The sequence below is a fragment of the Strix uralensis genome, chromosome 3 (genome assembly GCF_047716275.1).
Source record: "Strix uralensis isolate ZFMK-TIS-50842 chromosome 3, bStrUra1, whole genome shotgun sequence".
NCBI lineage: Eukaryota > Metazoa > Chordata > Aves > Strigiformes > Strigidae > Strix > Strix uralensis.
Window position 1 is genome coordinate 2,173,471 of NC_133974.1, and position 17,273 is coordinate 2,190,743.

A 17,273-nucleotide genomic window follows, 5' to 3' on the forward strand; every position below is an offset into this window, starting at 1 on the left:
GGTCGTTTAGATGAGATGCTGGGGGATGTGGTGTAGGGGAGAACTTTGTAGAGTCGGGCTGAGGGTTGGACTCGATGATCCAAAGGGTCTTTTCCAACCTGAATGATTCTATGAGTCTGCAAACGGCAGAACTCCTTCTTTCAGTTCTCCAAGGAAAGTACTAAAATGAAATTTGAAAGCCAGACCAGGTTTGGCCTCTCCACTGCCTTCCAGGGCCGTTTGTCCCACTAGAGATTATGAAAGCACGATACCATCCCTTAGGGAAAGGAGGATTTATCCATCCAGATCAAGCTGAAAAAGAAACATGTGAATTATCGGCACATCCCACTCCACACTCACCTTCTATCTAACTGTACTATAGGGTGATCTCAAACGCTTCTCCCTCCCCCTGCTCAAACTCCACCCTGGCACCTCTGATAACACATCACCCAAGCACACTGCTGTGTAAGCCAAACCCCCTCAGATCTCCTACAAGGAAATAAGGACCACACAAGTATGAAAGATACCCAGGAAATTGTACAACAGGGTTGGTCCCAAAATGGGGCTCAAACATTCCTTGGAGAGTATTCCTCCTTTTTCTTTATCTACACAAGCATTCGACAGAGTAAAGAACAGAATATCACAAAAAAAAAAAACATACAGAGAATGGGATGGTTCAGGGAATTGGTAATGTAATTAGCTCAATCCGTGTTCGTTCAGTAGTGACTAAAAGTCATCACCATCTAGCAGCTGGCTGATGACCTCCGTAAAATGTATTAATTGATCTATTCAGTTCCTTGAGGACTTGCATTCACACCATGGCCCTCACTAACAATTACTATTTTTGGCAGTAGCTGTATAAAAGATAAAGGTCTTCAAGGTTCCTGAAGACCCTTGTGTTGCTTCAGCCCTGCAGAAGTCTGAGACACTGGCAAGGGGGGCAAGAAAAGGAGTTTTCCTTTACTGTTAAGAATGAAAACAAGGGCTTCAGGATTCCAGGATTCTCCTGCCATTTCAGCATTGCGCTCCAATTTCGGTACAACTTTCTCCGACATCACGAAGGCCCTGTGTTTTACTTTTCTCCCCTGTTTTCCAGGCTCTTTTTTCTATAAAGCCAAAGGGTCTACGAAAAATTCCTCGCCTCTCACACTCGCATGCCAAAAAGTTGAGGCAAAATACAATTAGCTAACCAGTTCATTTATTCAGTGGATTTCTTTGAGTAAATAAGACACCGCAGAGCCAACACAACATACTTTAAAGACCTTCAATTAGAGGAAATGAGCACTTCACATTGTGACTAAAGGACACATCAGAGGAGAATGGCATTTTCATCAGGGTATGTTAGATCTACAGTGATAATCTAACTAAACGCCTTTCTTCTAATTATGGAACAACTCCAAAAAGTCAGGCTGTATGTATTTTCCCTACAGGGACACAGATAAACATCCTCACATCTTCCAGTACTAAGTCTTTAGCTAAATCCAGAGTCAGCTACAAAACAGTAAATGAAGTATTGCAAATAAAAGACAGATTACAACATACAGTATCTTGAGCCTCTCTCATCTGCCTACTAGGGAGCAAACTAAATTAAAATATGAATGTGAAAAATAAGCTTTTTAAGAAAGAGAAAGCAAGAAATAGGTTTTCCATCGCCACTTCACATGAGGGCAGAGTATTTAAATAAATACCCTGTGTGCATCATGAATGCACACACTAACTGCCTATTTTGAATAGCCACAAGACAGCATTGTACCAGTGATTTTAGAACTTGTTAAAATGCTAAACAAATTCAGGGATATGGGGGATTAAATCCTGACCCTATTAAAGTTAATGTGCAATTTGCCAGAGGCTTCAACAAGGCCTATTTAATCTTCTGTTTTTCAAACATTTTGCATTACTTAGGACACTTGTGAAGCAGCTGACTGAAGCACACAGCAAAAGTCTAAAGACCTTGAGTCTGCTCTCAGCTCTGACTTATTATATGATCTCGAGGGAAGGTATTTTATCTCTTCATATCTGCATCTCCCCATGAGTAGAGTGAAAATAACTTTCATACAAAACACCAAGACCCACAAAAGAAAGTCCCAAGGTGTGTGGCACTACTACTTTCACACTTTCTCACACACCAAAGCACTTCGGTGGTAATGAGGTTCACAAACATTCAGGATAAATACAGTATTAAGCATCTCTGACAGTCACAAAACACCCTGGAAGATATATTCTACCCCAACCAGCCATTAAAAAAAAAAAAAAAAAAAAGAAATGCCATTGCTAAACATATTTAACTAGGTTTCCTGAAGCAGAAAGACTTCTACAGCGTTTTGTCAGTGAAACCCTTCCCATGTTCACCCGACTCATTAAACTGATTATTTTGAGCATGTGACAGACTACAAAAACACTGAGTCCCTTATGTTTCCTCAAAAGCTGGTACTAGGGAACAGAAATCCCAAATAGTGGTCCTAATAAGGAAGGGCATAGATGTCTCAGCCTTTTTCTGGTGGTGTTTACTAGAAAACCTGAATGCACACATCAAAATGGCCAGTCGGCATGCAGAGGGCTAGGGACAAGTTGCCATTCCAGGCACGGGTTGAATCTGAGAAGATTGTGGAAATAGAGCCTGAAATACAAGATGTGAAGGCTGGAGGACTCGTGGCAGCAGGCTGGAGGGAGATGGAAAGGGCCTGGGGCAGTCATGGAGAACAGGAAAAAAGTCACTGTCCTCAGTGAAGCAGGGTTGGGAACAGGCCACAAGTGTTTTTAGAAATCCAGCTTTGTTCATTATTCTGTTGCAGGGTCACACAATGGCCCTGAAAGCAATTTAGATCAAAGTAATAGCTTTTGGACCTTGCACTGGAGGTGTAAAAATCTGTAATCACCACGAACAAATTTCAGATAACACGAGCCAGTCAGTAAGAAAACAGCTATTCCACTGGAACATAATAACTGACAACCAGATGACAGCTGGATGGAGGCTGCTGCTGTTGACAGAAGAAATCAGTCAAGCCCAGGCAAACCAGCACACGGAGCAAAGACCTTTCCAGGCCTGTGTTCCTTAGGAGAAGGCCTGCTAGGCTGCAAACTCATGCTGTCCTCTATGAAAAAACCCGTTATACAATGCCATGGTGATAGCATCATGAACAAACGGGCTGTTCCGTCTGTAGTGGAATTGATGAGGAAGAAGGAAATGTGCAGGGAGAAAAGGTAGGAGTTTTGCCTTTAATAATGCTTCTACGAGTGATGGGAAGAGCCTGGGGGAATATCAAGTAGAGATTTCCCATCAGCTACGTTTTGCTTTCTTCGTCAGTACCACATCCTTCTCAGAATTCAGCTACAGGCACCAGTTTCTCACAGTGACAAAGATCTGAAGAAAGGATCTCCTGGTTGCTGAAACCGTGTCTCAGTTCCTACAGGCTGCTGTATCACAATCACATTCATAAGCCTAATCAAGCTTCACTATAGTCCTATTTAGCTTCTTCTTCTTTTTGGTAACTTTGGAAAGCTACTCCAGAATCTCAGTACTAACTGAAAATTCCCAGCTTCCTGCCTCATTTTATGCAAGGCTATTTCTTTTCTTGTTCTCTGCCCAAATCAATGTTCCTGTTTCTTAAAAGGTTATATTCCTTCTCTCACAGATTTACAGAGGTCATTTATGTCCACATCCATCCTTCAAACAAAAGACTGATGCTCCTCTGCACGTATTTCCACAGTTCATTTTCTTGAAGATGGGGATTATTCCAGATGAGGTTTTACCAAAGCCTTGTCTGGCTGCTGCGTTCATACTTTCATCTCTTTTTAAAAAGGGTTATCCTGAAAAAAATGCTTTTCATGGCTGCATTCACCACTGACTTATGCATATTACAGATCAAGACATTAAGAACTTTTCCTCCTCTGCATATTTTCCATGGTGATCTTGTTGCTTGCAGCAAAACCCCCCCTGAGTCTGATCTCAAACTTCCCTGAACTGCATCTCATCTCTATCACTCCAGCTTCACCACCACAAGATCCCGCTTGTGCATCCTCTCTCTTTCTGTGATCCTTCCCAGCCCCGCCAGGTTTCCTCAACACCCTATTACTTTTTGTGCCATTGTAAATAAATACAATTTTGAGCAAGATTAGTTTTTTAAATGGATGTTTGAGAAACTCCACTACCAACGCTGAGTCCATACTTTCTTTGCCAAAGCTACCCAGTGTTTCTTGCCTTCAGCCACTTTTTCTCTACCACGTTTCTCTGCTTATCCCCACTCCGCTACATTTATCGGTCTCATTTCCCCATCACAAAATCAAATGTCTTAGAGAAGTCCAGGCAGGTGAGGTCTAATGCACAAGCCTTTCTCTTTCTGCTCGTGGAGAGCCAGGCACTGGCACTGCTTCCAGCTCATGTAGCTGGAAGCCGACGGAGCATTGTCTCCACATGCAAAAATAGGCAAGTAGGCTATAGCCTCCCTCCCTATTTATCAGACAGATTTAGGAGATAACAGAAGAAAAATAATCCAAGGAAGACCCAATACTGAAAATGCAGTGCTAAATAGGAGTATTATCTATCGTCCTGGGAGGTGAGTGCTGGAAATAACGGCACAATCATAGTACATTTATGAAAACACTGCAACACCCACAGGGAAAGAAAGGAAGTTTCTATAGCCAAAAAAAAAAAAAATTACACACCTCACAGCTCCTGCAATAAATATATTTCTTCACCCACAGCCAAGAGGCAATTATCCATCAATATCATTAAAGTACTATGCGTGCTGCATCCTATGCTCTTGTCTGACTGGCAGCAAAAGCAGGGCCTCCAGAAATCCTGGAAGTTTCTGGGTGCATTAGAGAGGCAGTTCAATTTAAATAGCTTCGCATTCTACTTGGCCTTTCCCAGTCTGAACAGATAGGAAGCAGTTTTAAAAATCTTTAGTGCATTAATGATTAAGGTTGAAAAATAATAAAAGGCTGAGTCAGATCTTGCTGTAATTAAAGTAAGAATCCCTCCAAGTGCAATAAATCAATATACAAGGCCTACCACAGAGAATTACCTCTGAACACGGTACACACGTGTCCATGGTGGGACAAGGGCCAGGATTCTGGCCACCAGATCCACAAGAGTGCTGGGGGGGTAGCTCTTGTATCTTCCAGTCTTCCAGAGCTCGTACAGACCGGTGCCACGGATCACTAGTGTTGGATAGAGCTTCATGCCATCCGGGCGAAAAGCAGGGTTCTCAAAAAACTCCTGCAAAAGTGGAACAAAAAATGCAAGTCAGGGCAAAACAAACTACATGTCCCAGGGCTTCAGTGCCCCAACAAAACCAATTTCAAAACAGATTTTGTAAAAGACAATTATAAGTACATTTTAAGAATTACTGGCTTACATTGAGTTGCCAGTATTTATCAGCTTATGACATTTTTCAAAATAAAGAGCGTGCCCTAGATTTAAAGAGAAGAAAAAAAAAATCCACATGACAATGCTACAAGTCAAATCTGTACATTACTTCTACCTTTCAGCATGAATACGACAGATATTGCACCATTTATTGTAACGGACTCTGTTCAGAATTAGAATAATAGAAATGAGTGTACTTATCTTCAATCTCAGCAGACCACATTTAGAGATTAATCAATGTGTCTGGGAAACATCATTTGAATAGCAATGAAGAAAAACAGATTTATTCTACAATGATGTTCTGAACAATCCTGGAGAATGGGAGGACAAACAGTATCTCCTGCTAACTTCTATGACTAAATCCCATCACAGAACTGCAAATTGAACAGCACTAGCTCGCACTACACAACAATTGCATTGGGTTTTTCTTAAAATTAAATTTCAGTAATGACAATTAAAATAAAATAACTTACAAAAAAAAAAATCAAAAACCAGGCAGGACACCCTGAATCAAGCAACCATTAAATTGACTTAAGTGATGACATGGCACGCATAATAGCATCCACAGGCCAGATCTAATACTGGATTAGACTGTTGCACACCTGGAATCCACAGCTTGATCCCTCCCCAGCATAGTATTCTCATAGTAATACGAAAAGTACAAGTCTGTGAAGCTGAATTAATGGCAGACTACTGTGGTGCCACCAGTTGCTGTGGTAGAAGCACTCACCAGCACTTTGCCAAAGTGCTTCAACACATTCATGTGGCCCAGACCCTCTCAGACATTTTGCTACGTTTCCTACTGCTGCTGTGTGTTAAACCAGCTCCTGGAGTGCTCCAGCAAGCCCCGACATTGGCATAAAGCACCATTAGCAGCCTGGTGGGAGCTGGACCTCCACACCTGGGCAGCTCAAAGTGGCTCTGTTGGCTCCCTGGGCTTCACAAAACCATACTTCAAGACGATAAAAAGCAGCAAATGGTTTGCTGCTAGCTTAAGCACACCAAAATGGATCTGCACAGGCTCGAATGCACGCTAGATCCAGCACAAGGACGGGAAGAGGCAAGCAAGGTCAGAGAAACAGCAGGACCACGTCAGCCCAGGCCATTTCTGGCAGACTCCCTGCTTAAGTCTGCGGTCAGGTCTAGCAGCCTCTGGCCTGTGCACCCGCACTCCTGGGCCACCCTACCCACTGCGCAGCTACAGAGAAAAACAGACCAGAGAGCTAGCCCAGATGAAAAAAAAAACACTAAAAAAATATCTTTTCCAGGCAGAGCAGCCTCCTCAGCCATTTATACACATCCTCAGAGAGAGACAGGGACAACTGAGTTGGTTTGAGAGACAAAACAAGACCTGGACCACGGAGAGAGTTCATGCCGCTGCTCCAAAATTAACTGTCAAATCCTGCATTTCTGGTCTGATGAAGCTTCAGCCATCACTATCCCAGCAACATCACTGGCTTAAGGAGCAGGAAGTTCCAGATGACTCCATAAAGAAGGATCACACAAGGGTGAGATACTGGTTTTAAATTTTGCAGGGTTGTTTTAACTCAGATCAACTCGCTGATTTGAGTTACCTGCAGCTTTGCAAAATGGTTATGCCAAAAGCTGCTGCTACTGAGAGAACCGAGCACTTGCCCTGTACAGAATCGCTAAACAATTTGGTTCTCCACCCTCAGCCTCCAGGAGGAATAACTAACTCATTTCTCCTCAAAGAGCATCCAAGATACAACACCAACCATCCCAGACAGGTAACACATCTTGTATCCCGTTAAACTGTGTTTCCTGTAAAGTAAATGGTTTGCAAGGAAGTTGGCTAAAGGCAGATAGAGAGAGATGACTCTGAACCCCAGTGCCCAGGTGCTCACTCTGGAGTGTGTACAGATAGAAGGCTGGTCTCCTCCTTTCCTCAGGACTGTTTATGCACTCCATAAACACTCCTGTTTGTCACAAATTTCACATGGTCACCACGAGATGAAAAAAACCATACTTATCTTGCCAGCTCCATGAAATAATAAAATCATCGCCATCACCCTGAGGACAGGACATAAATGACTTATTTGGAGGCACTCTGGGCTGGTCTGTGCTGCAGCTTCGCCGGCAGCAGATGTGATGGCTCCCTGCCCACACTTCCAGCCACGCCGTCCTGCTCCCAACCTCGTGCCAGCTCCGATTCCTGATGGACCCTTGACCAGGATGACTCACCTCACTAACGTGAGAAAACCCAACGTGCATTTTGGGGAGAGTGCTTTTCTTTTGTTTCAGTGCTGGGCTGCGTTACAGAGCCACCTATGGAGCACCACTGGTGAATCTCAGAATATCTCAAGTTGGAAGGGACATAAGAATCATCAAGTCCAACTCCCAGTAAGGAATTAAGGTCAGAAACAGGATCTGTCCCCCTGTGACAGCAGGGGACCATTATGTCTGCTTAATGCATCTCTTGGAAGTGTGTCCCCTCCCCTCTGCCCCAAGGGTTCAGTTTGACTTTACAGGTCAATACTGTTGCTGGTGGCTGTCAGAGAAGGCAGACATGCTCTGCCCTTGGCCAACCACTTCTACCACTTCTCCTGTGCTGGCTCTCGTGTGCATCTGATGTTCAAGATGCAAAGGGGGGGGGGGAAAACCCCATAAATCACTGGACTAATTTTCAAACCAGCTGAAGCAGGTGTGTAATCCAAAGTCATATAGCATATGAGGTAGCATAGGGTCAGAAAAATAATTCAGAATCCTGTTGTCCTGGAACAACCCAAAAGGACAGACTTCCATCTTTTGTAGGTGGTTAGAGGTGCTCTAATGTAAAACAAAGCAACTGTGAAAGAAGGAATAAGAAAACCATGTAAGAGGTGATTATTCTAACGAGAGGAGCTCCATGGCCAAGCAGCACTGAAGAAGAGAAAGACATTAAGGTAAGGAAGCAATGATGCTTCCCCAATGAGATATATGAAGGTAAATAAACCACTACAGCAGGGGAAAAAAAAGGCTTCCAGTGAGGTTATGTATTAATATTCGCAACGATACTGAACTGAATGCAAAAGCATGTATGATTCACCAGTCAGAATATTTAAACATTCACTGATTTACATTGCAGATTAAAGGCAGGCATCAACACAGCTCTAAGGTTAAAGCCATCCAGCAGTCAAAGGCAAGGTCAAAATTTAAGGTTTCTAATCACATTGCGAATTTTGCATTTCATACACACTGCACATTTTACGTCAAGATATTAAGCTGGCTGATAATGCTACTCCACATTTCAGCAATGCTGGCATTAAAAAAAAACCAACGTATTTTCATATTTATTTCTTAAACTATTTCTCAAAATATTCCTCAAGCTTAATTTTTTCAGAAGTAATTAATTTCAAACAATATAACAAAGCAGTGTCTCCTTTTTTTCCTGAACCCCTTTTTCCAGCAGTAAACTTCAAATAGTTTCTGTAAATCCCAATATTTAAAGGCTTAACCTTTTTCCATTACAAACAGTTTTGATTAAGTCTCTCATGAAACAAAGGAACTATAAAATGCTAACACATGCCAAGCTTTAGTAGGAACTGTAGCCTTTTCTTTTTTTAATTAGACACCTTAAAAGCTGTCTTCAACTGATAAAAACGTTCAGAACAGTTTACAGCCAAAACAAATTCAATTCCTAAAACAACATTTGTTCCAGAGACCACCATCCATGGCATCCCTGGAGTCAACAGGAGGCCTTCCAGCAGCTCTCACAAGCACTCAATCAGGGCTTAAATTCACGTCTGTTAATGCACCGTGAAGTTAGAGGTTAAAGATGACCTAGAGAGAAAGGATCCTGACGTTATTTCCAGTCTTTTTGAATCATTTGAGGATGCAGCGTAGTGCTCTCGCATGCATGAATACTCCAAATGGAAGCACATACAACTTCAAAGCTACTAAACCAATTTCTTTGAACTTGGAAGTTTCTCTCCTCTAGCTAAAAACTGTAAGCCAGCATTTAACACGTCTTGTATAAGAAAGATGGATGCTAGAGTAAAATTTTAAATTTGTGTGTGTAGACAATGGACAGGACCTGAGAGGTTATCGTAGTAGTTTCATTGTAATAAAATAAAAAAAAAGGTCAATTCAGATCAGCTGAAACTTGATCTGAAGGTTCATAAACATGGACCTTTTCATACCCTAAAATAATGTTTCTCATAACCTTGCCCAATTTATGTGGTATTAGAGAAAAGTTGAGTACTTTTTCACAGGAAGTAATATAATGAGTAACCAGAGAATCCTGGAATTCACATTTTTTTTTGCTTCACCTGAACTCCATTAAACATACTTTACTTGTAGGAACAGCTGCTCTGTGAATTACAAACAATGAATCTTAATAAGATCCCATCAACACACATTCAGACTACAAGGTTATACAAGTTAGCCACTAACATGTTTTATGAGAACAGTAATTGATTTTAGTAGCATATGCCTTTGTTGTAGAAGTTCCCTGTTATTAAAGCTAATGGCATCTATAGGATCCATTCATTCACCACCTCATAAACTCACTGCCACTATGAATAATCAGGGTCCAATGGGTGTAAAATTAGTCATTTAGATGCCAAGAAACCTCTGATTTTTCCATCAAGGCAGACGTATCGAAGTGCGTGATGGAATCCTTTTGTCCAACTCCCATCAGTTGCTTTGAGTCCTAAAAATTGCATGACATTGTAATTACTGTCCAAGAAAACAGACATTAGTTGAAAACCAAAAGTCAAGGTAAGACTATGTGAACCAAAACCAGATCAGAATCTAAGAGGAGACAGAATCAAGGGATGAAGTCCTGAACTCAAATATTTCACCTTTTTAAACAGAAAACCTGTTACTCACCCATGTATCTGTTCAGAGTTGCAACAGAAAAGTCAAATGATTTGGGACTGTGAGACCACACAGCAGTTTGGTCCCGTGTTCAGGGCTGGTAATAGCACGACTCAGCCAATATTAAAAGATTATACCTTGAAGTTTTAATCTGATTTTACTGACCACTTTAAGTACAGAACAAATTAGAAACATGTTTTGAAGACATCCAAAAGCTGCAGTTCTCCAAAAAGAGAAAAATATTATTTTATGGGATTCCACTTCAACATTTTACAGACCAAAGATTCAGTTGCCATCTTTAATCTTCTTGCTCTCAAGGTGTTCAGCTGTTTGAGGAGATATCAGTTATAGGATAAGTGCAGCAATTTTTTAAAGCAATTTACTAAAATGTCAGGATTTGTTAAAAATAAAGGTCACCAAAATCTATTTTTTAATGACCGTCCACCAGAAATCAGGTGCCATTCAACCTCATTCTTGAATCGCTTCCTTTACTATAGTCCCTGCATTAAACAGATGATTAAATTCGTGTCTAACTACATTAAGATGAACATTATCTTAACTCTCCATATTACAGCATTCCTTATCTCCATCAGCTGTATTATTTATAACTACGAATACTGGTAGCACTTGAAAGCTGCTGCGTTGAATGACACTTCCAACTCTACAGGGAACGAACAATCACTTAGTAGTTTAATTATATGCATTAACAGAAGCTTGTGGCTCAAAAGTGTGGCTCTGTTTTAACTCTAAATTTGCATTTTCCCCTCTTTCTTGTAAATGCTAGTCTAATTAAAATGTAATGAGAGGATCTGCATTCACTGATACTGACAATGGCCTACTGACCGAGAAGTATAGACTAAATTGTGCTTTTTTTTACTGCCTTTGGAGCAGTCTGGGAACACACACGTTGTCGAGCACCAGTTGTCACCTGGGAAGCAGGGAAATGTGGTGCAAGAGCAAGCTGAGAAGTGGTCATTTTACCACCTAAGTGTTAAGTTTAAATCCCTTAACATCAATATCTTTCAACCACGTGACCTTAGACTTCTATCAAGCTACCAGAACATAGTAAGATGCTACTTGTTAGCTGCTCTGAACACCATCTGTTTGCAGACTCTGACTTGTGATAAACGAGGAGGTTTTAGATCTAGCTTACCACTTTGAGGGATAATGATGAAAAAGAATCATATTTACCATGATGCACATTATAAGTGCATATATGTTACATACTGCGGTCGTATACCCCCTGTGGGCAAAACCAGGAGAGCACACGTGAACAGGAACACAATGCACAACATAAGGCAGATCAGCCCTCTACGAAAGGGAAGCAAACTCTCCAGCATTTCACCTGTGGCAAGCTGGAGCTTGTTCTGCTGACTGCCTGCACACCCACTCTTCAAGGTATCTTCACCTGACACTTATTTTAAATACATAGAATTAAAATACAATTGAAACATTCTTCTAATATACCTGGGGATTTCCTAAAGTTGCCTTGGGTTTATAGAAGGATGGTATGTTGATATTACTTGTGCCAAATATACCATTCTTTGAGGTCCATCAGGGGTTATCTGTCCTCAAAGAGCAACACTTTCTGACCATCCAAATGTTCTCTGGAGGAGTGACTTTACAGTGCAATTAGTAAATACTGGCACCGAATCAGTGATGTCTAATGAAACACAGTACAACATTGCAACATTTTTAATTAGGCTCTTCTGAAAGGCATATGTTACTTTATATATGGTGTCATGAATCTCTATAAAATTGATTCAACGGTGAAAGTAAAGCAGAGATAAATTGAGACACTTCTGCTTTATGTCTGCACTCATGACAAAATCTCCTATAGATGTGACCACGGGGCAAGAAGTTTCTAAAGCAGATGATCCAATTTCCAGCTCTTCTGAGAGCACCTGTAAAGCAGTCTGCAATCAAAGGAGGAAAGACCATTTTCCAGTTAATTGTTATAACCTTCCTGACTATTGACAGCTATGTGACAAAATCATTTCAGTTCCTGACACATTCAAGCTGTTAGATTTCACCACATAAATATAATTATGGAAACGACTAAGCCAAGAAAACAGTGACATAAACCCCAACATTTCTGCCACGAGAGGGTCAGTTCTGTGATGATGACCAATATCTATTTTTAGCCCATCTGCCTGCAAATCTCTTTGACACTAGTATATATTACGGTGCAGAAGAACAGCACATCACAGATTGTAGCATGGTAACGCATGGTAGGTGAAACAGAAAAGTTTGTTTCATATTAATTTTGCATATTCGTTTTGCTAGTCTTTAAACTCCTTAAGGAAGACGCTCAAAATACTAGAGTTTATCAGCAGCACATCACTGCAGACCTCGATGTCTTACTGAACTATTACAAATTACAAAAATTACTAGTGCAGATTACCAAAAAAAAGTATGTTTTTGGCTGCTAGTTAAACTAATCCGTGTGCTTACTTTAGGATGTTCTGTAATGCCTCATACGTAGACTTTGAATGTCAAATAAGAAAAGAGGATTTTCCTGCTAAGGTCCCGGGTGAAGAGTGTAAAGGACCCTGTAAATCCACCCCCCCAAGATGCAGGAAGCTGTTATGCCTCCTCCCTTCCCCAACAGGCTCTAAACCCCAAATCCACATGCCAAAGGGAACCTTCCCAGAAGTGTCTAATGCAAGTGAATCCCCACAATCTTCCACTTCAGAAGAACCCATTAAGAACCCATTATCACATAAAACTCAGAAGCAAACTGCTCTTGGGGTGCAAAGCAACCGTTACAGTAGAGACTAGCTAAATGACAGGAGCATTTAGTCCACAGATGTGAAGCTGTCTTCAGCAAGTTATTTACCAAGACTGTGCACCTCAGCGTCACAAATACCCTAACTCTCTACACACTATAGGAAACTGCTTCTGCCAGACGAGGAGGGAACATGCCTGCCTCCCATCCCATCCCTCCCACGGTCTTTTTTTACCCCTGGACTGTCAGGATCTACAGGTTGCCTCCTGTCTAACACTCGGTTGGATAGTTGCTCTCTCCAAGTTTGCACAGAACTTACCGCAAGGAGATCCTGGTCGGTGACAGTCCCTGGCACTGCTATAATACAACTCAATAAGAAGAGGAGACATTTAACACTTGGAAGAGGCCTTGGGCATCAGCAGCATGACCTTGGAGCGTGGGTTTGACTCCTGAATGCAGTATCTATCCGAACACCAAGACAAATCTCTCCAGATTGTGCTCACTGCACCGAGCAGTCCCATCTGCTTAGTCTTGCAGGTGCTCCAAGTGAGTCTCCATTTATTACGCAGTTTTGGAGAAACCCATGAGACTACCTCAATCAATTTGCTGTGAAGTTTCACCTTCACTTTTACCAAGCACAGAACTCTGGTCTTTATGTTTCTGGAAGGGTCAGCTTTCCCCTAGGGCTAAGTACAGGAAATATAGCATTTTTCATTGTCGTAAGTACACAATTTTTGCAGCACAGATCCCTGTGAAGCATGTCTTCTACCCTAAAAAACATCAAGACCAGCAACTCTATAATGTTTTTGATAATCTAATCCTCCTTCATCAGACCTCTCCTTTCCATAAGGAGCATCAATACAACCATGTGCTCTCTCCCACCCTGCTCAGCGCTGCAAAAGCTTCTCATTTACGTTCACAGCAAAACCATTATGCTTTTCTAGGACTTTTTTTAATTAAAAAACCCCCCCAAACCCCACAAACCCCACAAATCCAACAACTAAGTCCTCAAAAATCTAATTTGGACATCATGGTTTATCCACTCCGATGACAAGCATTCAGTTGCTGATGATGATTTGTGCTAAAATACATATTTTACTGACTGATGCTCTCTTTGCCTAAACGCCTGGTAAATTTGCACTCTCTATCCAAGACACATCCCTTTACTCCTGCGCTCCTTTCCATTTGGCTTTATGTTCCCAGCCATATGCTCATTATTGACTTCAGCAGCAAGGGGCCTTAGGGAAAGAGCCCCAGAAAACAACTTGAATAGACAGAGCGACTGTATGAGCCTATGCAACCCACAGTTGTCTGGGACCTGTTAAGTACAGAAATGATCTTTTAGTTCAGGTAGGAAAAGGGTCTCAACTATACCTTTATATTTAACAGAAGCTTTTTTGAATGGAAGGCTATTTTAAAGGTAGTGATTGTCATTACCATAACTTTCACGGCTGGCATGCTGGAGAAAAATGTGCGTGCAGACAAAATACTAATTCAGAAAGACAAAGAAAGCAATTCAAGACCCTTAATAAATGCAGAGCCTTGCAATTTATCACGTCCATACTAACGGCATAGCAGTATGTACTGTTTCTATGCAGTACAACACAACACAGCAAAGATCACGCTGCTACTGAAACGGCCATCCTTTGCATTTTCTGGTGTAAACAGGGTGACCCTAGCCACATTACACACGGATCCCCAGGATAAGGGACCAGTTTTACCTCTACCTTTCAACTGATTCGGCTATTCTCCTCCTGCACATTGTCACACCAAGGGCTGCAGCTTTAACTTCTACCTTCTTTCCTACATTGCACATATCCAGAGAGAAGTCTGACCCACTTTATAGAAAACACACCCAGAGCCACAGCAAACACACCCCGCAAGCAAATAGAAGTTATTTCCACACAGACACTGGAGAGGGAGAGCAGCTTTGTGCACACAATTCAACCATCTGCAGAAGTGGGCACACACCGGGGCTTTATCTAGATATTTTATCCAGAAATATGAGTGCAATTATCTGTGAAAATAGTTTCTAAAAATAGCCTGTTCCTTACTACTGTAATTCTCATTAACATAAAAATTACCACGGCATTGGCCATAGTTCATGAAACTGTAATTGTTTCCAAAGTGAAAAGCTTTTGAGCTCTAACATTTACCAAGACTCCAAGAGAAGCTCTAGTAACTGAAGAACTGATCATTAAATACTGTCTAATCTGTTTCTGTAAATGTGCCCATGAAAAGACAAATCTTCAGAGGTAATGCTGGCTACCTGCCAATAATAGTGTTTCAATGAGATGTTTAGTAGGAACTGAAAGGAAAATCATTTACCCCACTAAACATCTCAGAGCTATATTTAAAAACACAGATAATTGTCTTCCCAAAGGAGTAAAAATCAATGTAGATCAGCAGTTTAACTATCTTTTATTACAGTTATTAAAAGCTCCTGATAGAGGTGCAATATATTAGTTTCATTATGAATTTCATCTCCTTGATAAAAATGAAAGCCCTCAGGAAAACTACCTCTTTATTTACAGCTAAAGGCGATAATACAATAGCATTTAAAGTTTTACAACAACATCAAATACATTGCAAAGAAAAAGGACACTCTCATTACCCACTGCATTGCTCGACCATTATTTTTCTTTCTCGTGTTCAACGCACCCAAAAAGACTGTAGCCCTCTGCATAACTTACACTTGGATCATAGATGCATCAGGCATTTCACTAAAATTAGTCTATTTCTGGGAAATGCTTATTTTGCAATTCCTTCAGAAAAACCCCAGCCTGACACATGACTATAAGAAAACTAATTTTCACCAGACTAAAACCATTCAATGACTGAATTTTATTTTAAGAACACAAGAACGGCTCGGCTGAACTGAACCAAAAATCTCTTCAGTCTGATACTTGTCTCCAGTACTGACCATTAAACGGTCCTGCCTATGTTTTTACCCTCATCATTTTATTTATAGTAGACTTTAGATGGACAGAGTGAAGCCACAGGACCTCCTCATGGATTTCCTCATGGAAAAAGAGCTTATCTGGTGTTTCTGGGCAGCATCCACCAGCTCCCACGTGCCTTCAGAGCTGGAGGGTTCTGCCAACAACTTGCTGTGACACTTCCCCTGACACTTCCCACACTTGAAACTTCTAATCTTCTGGCTCTCCTCTCCGTTTCCTTTCCTTTTTTCTGCTCCCCAGATTTATTTCATCTATGAAGGGTCTTTAAAGTTGTTTGAGATGGGCTTACAGCCATCCCTCCCGGACGACCAAGAGGAACAGCAACAGTAAATCATGCTTAGGCAAAGACCAGAAAAATAATAAAATAAAGGCAGACACAGGAATATCTTCTCTCTTAATAAATATGTTACTAGCTTAGTAATATTTGTTCTAGAACGGATAAAGTTTGTTGATTATACTATTGCCACTCAGTGGCTCTGCAGAAACAGAATGAGGAATTAGTAACAGCATCCTGGGAATTCTTTAGCCTCCTAAAGTTTTTGCTTAAATCCTAAGTTCTGCTTGGTAGCCCTGTTGGCAAGTGTGATTCATGAATCCTCCCAACCATTTACCCCTAGAGTCACCTCATCTCTCTCATGCTACAACAGCAAAGCTGAGTGTTTATCGCGTTCCACAGGATGAGGTGTCTGCTCTGGTAACAATTCCATTATTCCTGCTGAGTCCTTGATTTATTCTAGCTATTATTCTAATTATTTTCTCCGACCACCTGCTATGTGAGGCACTGGGAATCAGTCTTATCTGTTAGGCTTGCATTTGCCAACCATAAGTAGCAATGTGTGTGTGTATGTGTACACTACCTGGCACAACCACATGGGTGGTGGGAGGAAGCAGAGCATACTCCCTCCCTGCAGCGTTTTCCCATATGTGGAGTGGGGTGGAAAGACCTGAAGTAGAAAGGAAATCCTCTGAGGCTATAAAAAGAATCAATAATAAGGGAAAAAAAGAGGCATGACGGGGGAAGGAGTGGAGAAGCACAACATAACTGGGACACAGGACTATATCGATGCTGTTTAAAAAAAGTAACTGTAATAATCTTCATGATGAAGGCAGGCAAAAAGCCAGTCACCTGCCACTTACTGTAAAAAAAATATAACGAAAGATCTATCTACTATACTCACTCCTATCAATAAATCAAAGTTTTGAATAATTATTAATAAACTCTCCAGGAAAACAGTTGCTATACACACCCACAACTCTGAAAACCTAGATACGTTTGCAAAAGAGTAACTGATGGGCATCCTAGCTGCTGGATGGGAGCAGCAGGAAACACTTTGAAATCAATAGGTCATAAGGGACAGAAGCAACGTTCCTCTTGAAACCATAATTACCTGTTCAATTTGAAGAAGCACCCAGTATTTTT

At 41.2% G+C, this 17,273-nt stretch overlaps 1 protein-coding gene and 1 long non-coding RNA gene across 5 annotated transcripts in view; both read right to left on the bottom strand.

The window, feature by feature from the left end:
- The window catches only part of ELP3 (elongator acetyltransferase complex subunit 3), a 97,733-nt gene that overhangs the window by 38,152 nt on the left and 42,308 nt on the right, over positions 1-17,273 (bottom strand). For all 4 annotated transcript variants that reach the window (XM_074861290.1, XM_074861289.1, XM_074861288.1 and 1 more), the window contains exon 10: positions 5,004-5,197. In XM_074861290.1, coding sequence (XP_074717391.1) covers positions 5,004-5,197 — 194 coding nt within the window. The remainder of the gene's footprint in view (positions 1-5,003; positions 5,198-17,273) is intronic.
- LOC141941686 (uncharacterized) lies at positions 8,326-10,020 on the bottom strand. Its single transcript, XR_012628389.1, has 2 exons — positions 9,918-10,020; positions 8,326-9,127 (listed from the first exon to the last, which is right to left on the bottom strand). It is a non-coding gene; the product is annotated as an uncharacterized LOC141941686 (long non-coding RNA).